We start from the raw sequence: 15,861 nt of genomic DNA on the forward strand, positions 1-15,861 counted from the left end.
GCACTTTGGGAGGCCAAGGTGGGCGATCACCTGAGGTCAGGAGTTTGAAACCAGCCTTGAGCAACATGGTTAAACCCCATCTCTACTAAAAATAAAAAAGTAGCTGGGCATCATGGCATCCGCCTATAATCTTAGCTACTAGGGAGATTGAGGCAGGAGAATCCCTTGAACCCAGGAGGCGGAGGTTGCATTGAGCTGAGATTGCGCCATTGCACTCCAACCTGGGCAACAAGAGGAAAACTCTGTCTAAAAAGAAAGTTGCTTTGTTATTTCAGGGTGGAAATAGTTCATTAATTAACCTTTACTTTGTTGATTTCTTTTTTTTTTTTTTTTTCTTGAGATGGAGTCTCGCTCTGTCGCCTCGGCTGGAATGCAGTGGCGCGATCTTGGTTCACTGCAAGCTCTGCCTCCCAGGTTCACGCCATTCTCCTGCCTCAGCCTCCCGAGTAGCTGGGACTACAGTTGCCCGCCACCATGCTCAGCTAATTTTTTTGTATTTTTTTAGTAGGGATGGGGTTTCACCGTGTTAGTCAGGATGGTCTCAATCTCCTGACCTCGTGATCCACCCGCCTCGACCTCCCAAAGTGCTGGGATTACAGGTGTGAGCCACTGCTCCTGGACTGACTTTGTTGATTTCTATACAAAGGCATTTCAGTTGCAATTATTCCCTTAGAACATAGGCATATAGTATAGCTACCTTAAGGGAATGTAATATGTCAAGACCTAGATTTATGAAATAAGAATAATGAGAATCCTCACGTTGCAGAAGTACTCACTGCAGATTTGTGTGACTACAATAATACCTGACATGATTTTCTGTGCTCACTACACTTGTATTTATATTGATCTTGACATGTAAAATTATGGTGCCCAGGAGAGAAAATTTTCTCTTTTCATGCTTGCCAACATTTAAAAAATTAAAGAGTTGTATATATATATGATGCTGCAAAGCATGGTGATTAACAAAGGTTTTGTGTTGCTATTTAGATCATCCAGCGGGAGGTATTCACTGCGAGATGTGTATAGAATGTCCACCTACTTTCAGTGACAAGAGAGAACAAACATCAGAAAGTCCAACAGAAGCCACAGATATTGGTAATTTGTTTAATAAATAATTTTTAGTAAGTAAGTAACACTGGCAAGAATGAGAAAAGCTCATTTGCCATTGTGAAGTGACACTTGCCAAGAATAAAATACATGATTTTCCAAAGTTGCTTGGACTAGTCATGAAATAAATGAAACACTTAATTCTATTTCACATTGAGATTAAAAACTAAAATAGAAAACTGCAGTATATTAAAAAAACCTTTTGTGTTGGACAGACTAAATTATCTTGGATGTTTTTCTTACACTGTGATAAAATTGGTTTTATTTTCAGCATAAGATTTTTAAAAGAAGCAATCATTTTCAGTTACCCCAGATAAATTTACAGTTGTTTTGCATTTACAGAGTTTTGTTTGGCTTAAATTCTAAATTCCCTTGTGGAAATTTATTTGTTCCAGAAAATGAGAATGTCTGTGGACATGGTTTTTAGTAGTTTAAAAGTATTTCTGAACACTGACTAGTTATTGTGGTGTTTTCACTGTAGGTTTTGGTAATCGATGTGGAAAACCCAAAGGACCAAGAGATCCACCTTCAGAATGGACATGATTCAGGGAGCTAAAAGACACTTTTAAGTTATACTGGAAAATTCAGGTGCCACTGAAAGCCAGATTTATAGTATTCCATTTTTAATATGTGGGACTAACAGCAGTGTAGATTGTTACCTTAATATTTTTTGCTGGGACCATCTACCTGCCTTATACTACACTTAGGAAAAAGTATTACATACGGTTTATTTTGAAACTTCAAGTATTATTGCCTTAATGTCTCTTAACCCTGTTACACGCTGCTTGTAGACATGTTAATATAGTAATACTTTTATGATATATTGAGTTTAAGGACTACTCTTTTTCTGTTTTATCATGTATGCATTATTTTGTATATGTACAGGGCAAGTAGGTATATAATTTGATAAAGTTGCAATCGAAATATTATTAACAGAAGATGTAAGAAATTTCTGCATGGTCTAAATCTTTGTGTACTTTATTTGTAAATTATTTGCCCTGGAGTTTTAGAAAATAGTTTCTGAATTTTAAACTTGCTGGATTCATGCAGCCAGCTTTGCAGGTTATCAGAGATCAAAGATTGTAATAATAATACATTTTGTAAATTGTAAGCAAAGTTATTTTTATATTATATACGGTCTAATTGTTCATCCTAATTGTTCTTGTTTTCATCTAGTCAGAGATTCAGTAAGTGCCTTGGAACAATATTGAATTCTCTTAGCTTGTGTGTGTTTCTTTAATATTTGAACTCAACTGGGATTAGAAGACTATCAAAATACACGTATGTTTCAGGATATTTGACCTGCCATTAAAAAAACAAACAATTTTACAGTGCCCACTTGTTGCCTTGGCTTTTCATTTCTCATTCCTAGGAAATTGGCCTTAACTATCAGCCTTCTTGCTGGCTCAGTCTTGGTATGAAATGAATGTGAATGGGGTTTAATCTCTTTTTTTTTTCTTTTTTTAGACAGAGTATCACTCTGTCATCCAGGCTGGAGTACAGTGGTACCATCTCGGCTCACTGCAACCTCCACTTCCTGGGTTCAAGTGATTCTCCTGCCTCAGCCTCCCAAGTAGCTGGGACTACAGGCACCCACTACCACACCCAGCTAATTTTTGTATTTTCAGTAGAGATGGTTCCACTGTGTTGGCCAGGCTGGTCTCAAACTCCTGAACTCAGATGATCCGCCCACCTTGGCCTCCCAAAGTGCTGGGATTACAGGCATGAGTCACCATGCCAGGCCTAATCTCTTAATTAGGGAATAGCAAGTACCTTCTGCAAAAAACATGGCTGTGCCAATTCTAAATACTTATTGCCCCTAGGCATTCCTCATCCTTATCATTACTAGCCTACCAAAGTCCTAGTAGAAAGCCCAACAGAGGGGGCCAGATGGGATGGCTCACGCCTGTTATTCCAGCTCTTTGGGAGGCCAAGGGGGGCAGATCACTTGAGGTCAGGAGTTCAAGACCAGCTTGGCCAACATGGTGAAACCCCATCTCTACTAAAATTACAAAAAAATTAGCTGGGTGTGGTGGCTCATACCTGGAATCCCAGCTACTAAAGAGGCTGAGGCAGGATAATTGCTTGAACCTAGGAGATGGAGGTTGCAGTGAGCCGAGATTGCACCACGGCACTCTGGTCTGGGCAACAGAGCAAGACTACCTCTCAAAAAAAAAAAAAGAAAAAGAAAAAGAAAAGCAAACCAAGGGAATGTTGGGAACGAGAACTGGTTTCTTATCCCATGACTGGAGCACAGATTCCATTTCTCAGTACTAAGTCTGAATGTTGACAACTGTAGATTGGAGTTGTTGGATGTCTGTATTTTCCCTCTGCATACGAAAGAATGAAGAAATTATGAAACTAAAGTACATGGAAAACCTTATATGAGTAGAAGGGGGATTATTGTGGAGGAGAAAGTAATACTACAATTTCATGTTAAATTTGTTTTAAAGCTAACTCATCTTCATGTATCCCTTAGATTTTTGTTTTTGTTTTTGTTTTTTTTTTTTTGAGACGGAACTTTGCTCTTGTTGCCCACGTTGGAGTACAGTGGTGTGATCTTGGCTCACCACAACCTCTGCCTCCTGGGTTCAAGCAATTCTCCTGCCTCAGCCTCCTTAGTAGCTGGACTTCCAGGTGCCCACCACCAAGCCCAGCTAATTATTTTTGTATTTTTAGTAGAGACGGTGTTTTGCCATTTTGGCCAGGCTGGTTTTGAACTCCTGACCTCAGGTGTACCCGCCTCAGCCTCCGAAAGTGCTGGGATTACAGGTGTGAGCCACCACGCCTGGCCAATCTGTTAGAATTTGAAAATTTTCTGTATGCTTTGGTAATAAGGAAGTGGTAATACAGTGGATGCTTGACATTCTCAAGACACAGGCACTCCTGTAATAGATCTTTTCCTAATACAGTGTAAACTGAAATAAAAGCATAACTGAAAAAAATTTTAGCTCCTTCACACACTTGATGAGTTATTGTAGAGTACTAAAATCATAAGGATTTTTGTGGTTGGGATGGGGTTTCTTGGAATACCTTCACTGAAGTATACATGTATTCAGAAGTAAGCAAAAATCATATTAATTGCCAGGCGCAGTGGCTCATGCCTGTAATCCCAGCACTTTGGGAGGCCAAGGTGGGCAGATCACCTGAGGTCAGGAGTTCGAGACCAGCCTCAACATGGAGAAACCCCGTCTCTACTAAAAATACAAAATTAGCTGGGCGTAGTGGTACATGCCTGTAATCCCAGCTACTTGGGAGGCTGAGGCAGGAGAATTGCTTGAACCTGGGAGGCGGAGGTTGCGGTGAGCTGAGATCGTGCCATTGCACTCCAGCGTAGGCAACAAGAATGAAACTCCATCTCAAAAAAAAAATCCTATTAATCATCGTAAAGAATATCACCTATGTGAGTGTGACCACTGCCTAGGTCAAGCAATAGAACAGTATCTGCAACTGAGAAGCCACCTCCTTAGGCTTCTGAAATTTCTTCATTTTCATATGTGTAGCAGTTATTTGTTGTTTGTTTTTTGAGACAGGATCTCATTCTGTCACTCAGGCCGCAGTTCAGTGGTGTGAGCTTACTGCAGCCTTGACCACCCAGACTCAAATGATCCTCCCACGTCAGCCTCCCAAGTAGCCAGGACTACAAGCACACACCACTACGCCTGGCTAATTTTGTTTATTTTCTGTAGAAAATAAAAGCCTTACTATGGGCCGGGCGCGGTGACTCACGCCTGTAATCCCATCACTTTGGGAGGCCAAGGCGGGTGGATCATGAGGTCAGGAGATCCGAGACCATCGTGGCTAAAACGGTGAAACTCCGTCTCTACTAAAAATACCAAAAAATTAGCCGGACTTGGTGGGGGGCACCTGTAGTCCCAGCTACTCGGGAGGCTGAGGCCGGAGAATCGCTTGAACCTGGCAGGCGGAGCTTGCAGTGAACTGAGGTCGCGCCACTGCACTCCAGCCTGGGCGACAGAGCAAGAGTCCGTCTCAAAAAAAAAAAAAAAAATTCTCACTGTGTTGCCCAGATTGGTCTTAAACTCCTGGCCTTAAATGATTCTCCAGCCTCGGCCTCCCAAAGTGCTAGGATTCCAGATCAGAGCCACTATGTCAGCCATGCATGTATATTTTGGCAAACACAGGTACATATATCTGTTGGATATATATTAAGGAGTGGAATTTTGAGATCACAGAGTTTGCATGTTTATTTCAGTTTTAGTACGTACTGCTAGTTTAACCACCACCACTCCCGGCTAATTTTCTTTTTTTTTTTCTTTCAGTATTGACGGGGTTTCACCATGTTGGCCAGGATGGTCTCCATCTCCTGACCTCGTGATTCGCCCACCTCTGCCTCCCAAAGTGTTGGGATTACAGGCGTGAGCCACTGTGCTCAGCCATTTTTTATTGTTATTATTTTGAGACGGAGTCTCACTCTGTCACCCAGGCTGGAGTACAGTGGTGCGATCTCAGCTCACTGCAACCTCTACCTGCCGGGTTCAAGCAATTCTCCTGCCTCAGCCTGCTGAGTAGCTGGGACTACACAGGCACGCGCCACCATGCCTGGCTAATTTTCTTTTTTTTTAATAGACACTGGGTTTCGCCATGTTGGCCAGGCTGGTCTGGAAGTCCCATCTCAGGTGATCCGCCCACCTCGGTCTCCCAAAGTGTTGGGACTACAGGCATCAGCCACTGCGCCCGGTGTTTTTTTTGTTTTGTTTTGTATTTGTTTTTTTGAGACAGAGTTTCACTCTGTCACCCAGGCTGGAGTGCCATGGCACAATCTTGCCTCACTGCAACCTTTGGCTCCCAGATTTAAGCGATTCTTGTGTCTCAGCCTCCCAAGTAGCTGGAATTACAGGTATGCATACCACACCTGGCTACTTTTTGTAATTTTTTAGTCGAGACGGGATTTTGCCATGTTGGCCAGGCTTGTCTTGAACTCCTGGCCTCAAGCGATCTGCCCATCTCGGCTTCCCAAAGTGCTGGGATTACAGGTGTAGCCTGAATATAAGTATTTTATTAAATATGGTCCTGATCCCAGGTGTGATGGTTCATACCTGTAACCCCAACGCTTCGGGAGGCTGAGGCAGGATCACTTGAGGATAGGAGTTAAAGGTTGCAGTGAGCTATGATCACATCCCTGCACTCCAGCCTGGGCAAAATGAGACTCTATCTCCTCCCCCCCCTCTTTTTTTTTTAAGATGGAATCTCGCTCTGTCACCCAGGCTGGAGTGCAGTGGCGCAATCTCAGCTCACTGCAACCTCTGCCTCCTGGGTTCAAGCAAGTCGCTGGGATTATAGGCATCTGCCATCATGCCTGGCTAATTTTTTTTGTATTTTTAGTAGAGACGGGGTTTCACCATCTTGGCCAGACTGGTCTTGAACTCCTGACCTTGTGATCCATCCCCCTCGGCTTCCCAAAATACTGGGATTACAGGCGTGAGCCACCATGCCCTGCCTTCTTTTTTTTTTTCTGTGAGACGCAGTCTTACTCTTTCACCCAGGCTAGAGTACAGTGGCACAATCACAGCTCACTGCCTCCTTAACCTCCCAGGCTGAAGCAATCCTCCCACCTCAGACTCTTGAGTGGCTAGGACTACAGGTGCATGCCGCCGTGCATGACTAATTTTTGATTTTTTATAGAGATGGGGTCTTGCTATGTCACCCAGGCTGGTCTGGATGCAGGTGATCCTCCTGCCCCGACTTCCCAAAGTGAGACTCCATCTATAAAAGAAAAAGTATTGGCCACTCGTGGTGGCTCATGCCTGTAATCCCAACACTTTGGGAGGCCGAGGCGGGCAGATCATGAGGTCAGGAGATCAAAACCATCCTGGCCAACATGGTGAAACCCCACGTCTACTAAAAATCCAAAAATTAGCTGGGTGTGATGGCACGTGGCTGTAATCCCAGCTACTCTGGAGGCTGAGGCACAAGAATCGCTTGAACCAGGAGTCGGAGGTTACAGTGAGCCAAGATTGCACCACTGCACTCCAGCCTGGCAGACAAACAAACAAACAAATGTCTGCTGAATCGACTTAAATCCAAGACCATAGTACATGTTGAGGTAGCTAGTCCATACCTGGTTTCGATTTATATTCCCAAAAGAAGTCTATTAATAGACTCCTATTAATAAGTCTGTATTTTCAAACTTAATACCTCTTTACCTATTTAAAACACATAAATATACCCATGGAATAAAGCTTAATGTAGGTTGTTTACACTCTTGTCCCGCTCCTGGAGCCAGTTCATAAGCAGAGTGGTTAAAAGCATCATCTACTGGCCAGGCGCGGTGGCTTAAGCCTGTAATCCCAGCACTTTGGGAGGCCAAGGCGGGCGGATCACGAGGTCAGGAGATCCAGACCATCCTGGTTAACACGGTGAAACCCGTCTCTACTAAAAATACAAAAAATTAGCCAGGTGTGGTGGCGGGCACCTGTAGTCCCAGCTACTCAGGAGGCTGAGGCAAGAGAATGGCGTGAACCCAGGAGGCGGAGGTTGCAGTGAGCCTAGGTCATGCCACTGCACTCCAGCCTGGGTGACAGAGCAAAACTCTGTCTCAAAAAAAAGAAAAAAAAAAAAAAAATCACCTACTCACATGAGTTATTTGCTGAGAATATACCCATAGTCTCCAAACTTTATATTTGACTTCTCTCTGTAAACATCTATACATGTTTTCTGAAAATTACATATTACATTTTTTGGCTAATGTGGTGGCTCAGGCCTGTAATGCCAGCATTTTGGGATGCTAAGGCAGGAGGATTGCTTGAGCCCAGAAGTTAAGAGACCTCATCTCTACCTAAAAATAAGAAAATAGGCCAGGTGCATTGGCTCACACCTGTAATCCCAGCACTTTGGGAGGCCTAGGCGGGTAGATCACTTGAGGTCGGGAGTTCAAGACCAGCCTGGCCAACATGGTGAAACCTTGTCTTTACTAAAAATACAAAAATTAACTGGGCGAGGTGAGACATGCCTGTAATCCCAGCTACTCAGGAGGCTGAGGCGGGGAGAATCGCTTGAATCTGGGAGACAGAGGTTGCAGTGAACCAAGATTGTACCACTGCACTGCTGTCTAGGTGACAGAGTGAGACTATCTCAAAAAAATAATAAAAGGCCGGGTGCAGTGGCTCACGCCTGTAATCCCAATACTTTAGGAGGCCAAGGCAGATGGATCACGAGGTCAGGAGATTGAGATCATCCTGGCTAACACAGTAAAAACCCATCTCTATTAAAAATATAAAAAATTAGCAGGGTGTGGTGGCATGCGCCTGTGGTCCAAGCTACTTGGGAGGCTGAGGCAGGAGAATCGCTTGAATCTGGGAGGCAGAGGTTACAGTGAGCTGAGATCAGGCCACTGCACTCCAGGCTGGGCGACAGAGCAAGACTCCGTCTCAAAAAAAAGAAAGAAAGAAAATTAGGCAATTGTGATGCTCACCTGTAGTCCCAGCTACTTGGGAGGCCAAGGCAGGAGGATTGCTTGAGCCTGGGAGTTCAAGGTTATAGTCGGCTATGATCCCACCACTGCACTCCAGCCTAGATGCCAGAGTAAGATCGGAAAGAAGAAAGAAAAGAGAAGCGAAGGAAAAAGAAAGAAAGAAAGAAGAGGGATGGAAGGAAGGGGAAAGGAAGGAAAGGAAGAAATGAGAGAAAGGAAAGATAAAGGAAGAAAGGAGGGAAGGTAGAAAGGGAAGAAAGGAGGGAGGAAAGGAAAGGGAAAGAAAAAAAATCTTCAGAGTTAAACTAAGACAATTTTGTGCTTAAAGGGGAGTAATAAAATGAAATACTGTAGTCTGAAGCTTTTGAGAGAAATTCCATTGAAGAATGACATTTTCATTATATTTAGCCTTAAAACGTTTTTTGATTGTAATATTTTTGTTGATATACATTTGGTACTTTTTTTGAGACAGGATCCCACTCTGTTACCCAGGCTGGAGTGGAGTAGCACCATCTCAGTTCTCTGCAACCTCCACCCCTCGGGGTCAAGCGATCCTCCCACCTCAGCCTCCCAGGTAGCTGGGACTACAGGCACACACTAGCACACCCAGCCAATTTTTGTATTTTTTGTAGAGATGGGGTTCCACTATATTGCCCAGGCTGGTTTCAAACTCCTGGACTCAAGCCATCTGGTGGCCTCAACCTCCCAAAGTGCTGGGATTACAGGCATGAACCACCGCACCCAGCCTATATTTGGTACTCTATTGCAATCTATGGAATCATTCTGGTTTAATATTAAATACAAGACTAAATTGAATTAGCTCGTTTTTATGCTGGTTTTAGTAAAGTTCTTGTTGCTTTTGGCCTTTTACAGAGGTATCTCCTAATTGCCTACTTTTAATGGCTATTCTAGGTATCAGAAATTCAGATTATATGAATAACTTTCTAAATAATAACATGTAAAATTAGTTTCAGTTTTTTACTACTTTATTATCCAGTTCTGGTTGTTCGTTACACAGCCTTAAAGGCCAGAAATTCATGTTTTCATTCTGGCAAGTAGAGAACTGCAAAGGCTTTAACCCAGATTTTGGCATACTTCCACTCAATAAGCAGCCCTTGCATATTGTGCTAAACATGGAAAGTAGGTCTAGTTTTGAACATAAACTGTATTCTTAACAGATTTGCTGCAACCTGTTCCTTTGTCTCCAAGGTGCATAATTCCCATAAAATATGCAAATGATCAATATTTAGATTGTAAATAATTTGACCAGTAAAAGCAGCAATGGTTGGGTAGCTCCAGGAGATGGGTCTCTCTTTTCTAAAGTACAAATCTCAGCTTTGTTGAATTAGTGGGGGAAGGGAATTCCAGAGATTCCAGTCATTTTACATTTTGTAGAGATAACGTGGCATAAGTGCTGTTATCATGACTTAATGTAATAGTATTTGTAACTTTAGAACTCTTGCCAATACTTCAAAAAGAACATGTTTTTTAGCTTCTGCAGATTTATACCCAAACAGCCAATATGAAGTAAACAAGAAAACAGTTTACATTTCTCCTTAAAATATGTTTATTCTTAAAAGGACCAAGGAAATGTTTTTCTGGTCACAAAATTCTACAGTAGGATTAACAGTTTAATGAAAATTCAGATGTACAAATTTTCTGCACATTTGCTTGTAAATTTTAGCTTAGTCTATATAAAACCTAGAATATTTCTTTTTCTTTTTCGTTTCGAGACAGAGTTTCACTCTGTCACCCAGGCTGGTGTGTGCAGTGGTGCAGTCACGGCTCACTGCAGCCTTGACCTTCCAGGCTCAAGCAGTCCTCCCACCTCAGCTTCCCGAGTAGCTGGGACCACAGGTACATGCCACCACACCCAGCTAATTTTTGTATTTTTCAGTAGAGATGGGGTTTCACCATGTTGCCCAGACTGAACTACTGGGCTGAAGCGATCCTCCTGCCTCGGCTTCCCAAATTGCTGGGATTACAGGCATGAGCCACCATGCCTGGCCTAGAATATTTACAATATCTTCTAAAACAATATGAAAATTGTGTAAGTAATTTCAATAATTTTCTGTATTAGGCTAAGTATTTATCTTTCTCATTGTATTTGAAGGAAGTATACAGTAACATTTTGCATGGAATTTCTATGCTAAAATGTTTAAATACAAGGATAATACATAGGTCTTACAGTTTGGAAGATACAGAGATTAGCTGATATTAATGTTAGGAAAAAAAGGGTTTTTTTTTTTGTTTGTTTGGTTGGTTTTTTGTTTGTTTGTTTTTTGAGATGCAGTCTTGCTGTGTTGGCCCAGGCTGGAGTGCAGTGGTGTGATCTCGGCTCACTGCAACCTCTGCCTCCCGGATTCAAGCGATTCTCCTGCCTCAGCCTCCTGAGTAGTTGAGACTACAGGTGTATGCCACCACACCCAACTAATTTTTGTATTTTTAGTAGAGACGGGATTTCACTATGTTGGCCAGGCTGGTCTCAAACTCCTGACCTCGTGATCCACCCGCCTCGGCCTCCCAAAGTGCTGGAATTACAACCGTGAGCCACTGTGCCCAGCCTAGGAAAAAAGTTTTTTAAAATTAAGACTCTATATGTACACATTTCACTGTTTCAGAAAAGTGAAATGCAGTTTGTAGGGAATTTTCTGTGGCCATTCAGAATAACAAAATATTCTTAGATCTTTTCAATCTAAAATGAGTAGTCCATTTTAATAACTAATAATTATTTTACCTACCAGTATCACTTTCCATGTAATAGAAATAAATTGAAATTCATGGGTAGATGTTTTACATTTAAACTTTATTTTCATTTGAATTCACTTGAATGTAAGGCCAGAGATTTTTGCGAGTTGGATTCTTTGACTAAGGATTCAAAATATCGATAGCTTTTAGCAGTTTGAGTGACAGGAGGGATTGGAACGTCATCTAACTCTTCTGCCATTCCACCAGAAGGGGGCAGCAAAGCAAACCAAGAGGAAATTTATGGGTCAAAAATTTAGAAAAGTCACTCCAAATTCAGAGAGCTAAGTACAAAAGTTTGTTTGGGTGGCTTCAGTGTTTGGGAGTGTATATGAAGGCCCTACTGCCAGATGCCCCATAGACCATTTTGCAAGAGGCTTGAGCAAATCTTAAAGCTTCAGTGTATGTTCCTGCAGACTGAGGCCTATCAAATAAAAATCATTGACCTTGTTGGATGCTTTCCGTGTGCCAGACACTCTGCTAATCTCTGTACACATATTTATTCAGTCTTCACAAAAACCTTGTGAGGTAGACTGTCTTAGGAATGAATCTGAAAAATACAGACTTTACATAATGTATATAAAGTCACACAAAGTAGTACAAAGTCACAATTTAAATCTAGCTCCTATTCTAAAATCCTCACTCTTAACTACTGACCCTATTATATGCCTCTAGATTTCAGTGAAGATAGGAATACAGGCTTTAATGGATAATAAATGTATGTACTAGTTAACTCAGTTGAAAAAGGGGCTAGTTAAGTCAAAGGTCACTGATAGGCTTTATTTATGTAATTAATTAATTTATTTATTTATTGAGGCAGAGTCTTGCTCTGGCACCCATACTGGAGCGCAGTGGCATGATCTGGGGTCTCTGCAACCTCCGCCTCCCAGGTTCAAGCGATTTTCCTGTCTCAGCCTCCCAAGTAGCTGGGAGTACAGGCGCCTGACACGACACCCGGCTAATTTTTGTATTTTTAGTAGAGACAGGGTTTCACCGTGTTGGCCAGGCTGGTCTCCAACTCCTCACCTCCAGTGATATACCCTCCTCAGCCTCCCAAAGTGCCAGGATTACAAGCATGAGCCCAAGACACACACACACACATATACAAGCATGAGCCCAAGACACACACACACATATATATGTATATATATATTTTTTAAGACGAGACTCTGTGGCCAGGCTGGAGTGCAGTGGTGCAATCTCAGCTCACTGCAACCTCTGCCTCCCAGGTTCAAGCAATTCTCCTGCCTCAGCCTCCTGAGTAGCTGGGACTACAGGCACGCACCACCAGTGGGCCCAGCTAATCTTTTTTTTTTTTTTTTTTTTTTTGTATTTTTAGTAGAGACAGGGTTTCACCATGTTAGCCAGGATGGTCTCGATCTCTTAACCTCGTGATCCGCCCGCCTCGGCCTGCCAAAGTGCTGGGATTACAGGCGTGAGCCACCGCACCCAGCTCCCAATACATATGTTTTAAAGCCTATGAGTTCGCTAGGCATTGTGGCTAATACCTGTAATCCCAGCACTTTGGCAGGCTGAGGTGGGTGGATCACCTGAAATCAGAAGTTGAAGATCAGCCTGGCCAACATGTTGAAATTCTGTCTCTACTAAAAATACAAATATCTGGGCGTGGTGGCAGGCGCCTGTAATCCCAGCTACTTGGGAGGCTGAGGCAAGAGAATTGCTTGAACCCAGGAGGCAGAGGTTGCAGTGAGACAAGATCGTGCCATTGCACTTTAGCCTGGGTGACGGAGCAAGACTCCGTCTCAAAAAAAAAGTCTTGAAGCTGGGCGCAGTAGCATGTGAATATCGTCCCCGCTACTGAGGAGGCCTTAAGTGGGAGGATTGTTTGAGCCCAGAAATTTGAGGCCACAGTGTGCTATGATATCACCTGTGAATAGCCACCGCACTCCAACCTGGACATCCTAGCAAGAAGCTGTCTTTACACACGCACATGCACACACACACACACACACACACACACACACACACAAACGGAAACTGATTAAGGTTATCCACATGTTTTTTCTTACTGTTTCTACTTCCTAATCTGCAGATCTGCAAATGGGATAAATGCAAAATGGGGTAAATGTCTGGCAGAAGTCAGAATCTGGAATTTTTACCAATTTTGTCCAATTTAATTTTACAGTCAACTTGGTCAGCTACTGAGGTATGTTGGAAATCATAGCCACAATATTTTGCAGCTCCTCTCGTCAAGGTAGTGTTTGTTTTCCCAGCCCTAGTATTTGGGCTGGCCTTGTGCCTTGCTTTAACCAATAAAATGAGCAGATGTGTTTCTGGGCTGATTCTGGGTCTAGACCTTGAGAGACCTCCTGCTTCTGTCTCTTGGGGTACTGCTGGCATGTAAAGAAGCTCAGGCTAAGCCATGAACTGATGAGAGACCATGTGTAGAGATTCCCAACAAGTCCCAGCCCACATCACATGGAAGAAAGTCATATAGCAGTGCCCTCATGCAGAACGGTGAGAAATCATTAAGTGTTCTTTTAAAGTTATGTTTTATAGTAGGTTTCTAATTTATTTTTTATTTTTTCACATGTAGAGATGGGGTCTTGCTATGTTGCCCAGGTCGGTCTTGAACTCCTGGCCTCAAGCAATGTTCTCATGTCACCCTCCCAACGTGCTAGAATTATAGGCATGAGCCACTGCACTCAGCCTACGGTAGTTTATTATGCAGCAATGTATGACACAAACAATTACAATAATGGAGAACAGAATATAAATTAAATCTACAACTATTTCATGTAGATTCTACTTTTTTCCTATCCACTATCACTTTTTCACTGTTTGTGTGTATAAAATCACCTTGTGTGTCCCTTCTCTTTTCCTTTCCACAGCACGATACTGGTAATGAACAGTGAAAATGTCAAAAGGCTGTAGCTAAAAGCCAAAGAATTTCCTAAGTCTTAAGCCTTGAATAATCAGAAATGTGCCTGCATGTTTGATAAAACTCTCTAAGAAGCTCCTAAATCTGGGAAAGCATTTACCCAGACTGTAAAATAGAAAGGCATTCTAATAGTCCTTTTAGCAATTATGTTTTTTAAGGCTAGAATGATACATACACGTAGTGATTTTTATTGTGAAAGTCTTAAGCCCATGATTGGGAGTTAGCACAAGTCTAAAAATCCTTTTTTTTTTTTCTTTTTTATTTTCTTTTTCATTTTTTTTGAGACAGGGTCTCACTCTGTCGCCCAGGCTGGCATGCAGTGGCCCAATCTCAGCTCACTGCAACCTCCCCCTCCTGGGTTCAAGCTATTCTCCTGCCTCAGTCTCCCGAGTAGCTGGGATTACAGGCACGTGCCACCATGCCCAGGTCATATTTTGTATTTTTTTTTTTTTTTTTTTTTTTTTTTTTTTTTTTAGTAGAGATGGGATTTCACCATGTTCGCCAGGCTGGTCTCAAACTCCTGACCTCAAATAATCTGCCCACCTCGGTATCCCAAAGTGCTGGGATTACAGGTGTGAGCCACTGTGCCCTGCCTCCTTTTTATTTAAATGTCTCTAAACAATTATTTGAGAATTTCTGATAGGCAATGCTATATCTACTGCCTCCAACTTACAAGTGTTCATATGGTGCTCACTGTGTCCACATACTGTTTTAAGTAAATTATTTAACTAACGATATAGGCACTATCTTCCGTCTCCATTTATAGATTTGGAAATCAAGTTACAGAGAGAAGTTAAGTAACTTGTCCTAGATTACAATGAAGGGAAGGTTTGTTCCCTCTATACTAGATGAAGGATGTGGGAGAGGAGGCGGGACTGGAGTTAGGTGATATTATATATTCAAGTAACAGCCCTATTTAAGTAATTCTTCCTGGGAAAGTAACCATGAGAGCGGAGAGGCCTTAGCATTTGACATCTATTATGTGGCTGCAAGCTTTCTAGCCTTATCTCGCACTCCCACTCCTCCTCCACCCTAACCTTCAACCAGAAATTTAGCCCCCAAATAAAACTTGGAATTTTCCAACTCTATGCTTTGCTCCTTTGGCCCCACCCTGACCACTTTCTCCAAAAGCAAAAGTAGAGTGACATACCTTTCAAAGTCCACCAAGTTTACTTTGTTTATAAAGTCTTTCTACTTCTGCATGTATCACTCCCTTGATCTCTGGCAGAATTATCTACTTTCTCCATCAAGCTTCCTTAGCTCTTGTATTCTATTCAGTTTTTCCACATCATTTAAAATTAGCTGTTTATAAAATATGTCTTCCACATTCGCTTGCAAGCTCCTTGAGGGCCTAACCCGATTTTCTGCTTACGGGTAGACCCAGATGCACATAACCTACAAAGAAATTGTCTGAATGGAGGTGGCAGTCAGTCAGAGTGAAGAAGGTACCCTTTTCGGGCTGTTACATACATTTTAAATTCCAACACTTTGGGCAGCTGAGGTGGGAGAATCACTTGAACCCAGGAGTTCGAGACCAGCCTGGGCAACATAGCGAGACTCCATCTCTGAAAAAAAAAAAAAATTAGTGAGACGTGGTGGCATGCACCTGTAGTCCCAGCCAATTAGGAGGCTGAGGCAAGATAATCACTTGAGCCCAGGAGGTCAAGGCTGTAGG

At 42.5% G+C, this 15,861-nt stretch overlaps 1 protein-coding gene across 4 annotated transcripts in view; it reads left to right on the forward strand.

Moving 5' to 3' along the window:
* Positions 1-2,442, forward strand: part of PTPN12 (protein tyrosine phosphatase non-receptor type 12) — a 105,910-nt gene extending 103,468 nt beyond the window's left edge. For all 4 annotated transcript variants that reach the window (XM_010386289.2, XM_010386290.2, XM_030932740.1 and 1 more), the window contains 2 exons: positions 988-1,095; positions 1,589-2,442. In XM_010386289.2, coding sequence (XP_010384591.1) covers positions 988-1,095; positions 1,589-1,650 — 170 coding nt within the window. In that variant the 3' untranslated portion in view covers positions 1,651-2,442. The remainder of the gene's footprint in view (positions 1-987; positions 1,096-1,588) is intronic.
* The last annotated feature ends 13,419 nt before the right edge of the window (positions 2,443-15,861 follow it).

Source organism: Rhinopithecus roxellana, chromosome 6 (assembly GCF_007565055.1).
Source record: "Rhinopithecus roxellana isolate Shanxi Qingling chromosome 6, ASM756505v1, whole genome shotgun sequence".
Taxonomy (NCBI): domain Eukaryota; kingdom Metazoa; phylum Chordata; class Mammalia; order Primates; family Cercopithecidae; genus Rhinopithecus; species Rhinopithecus roxellana.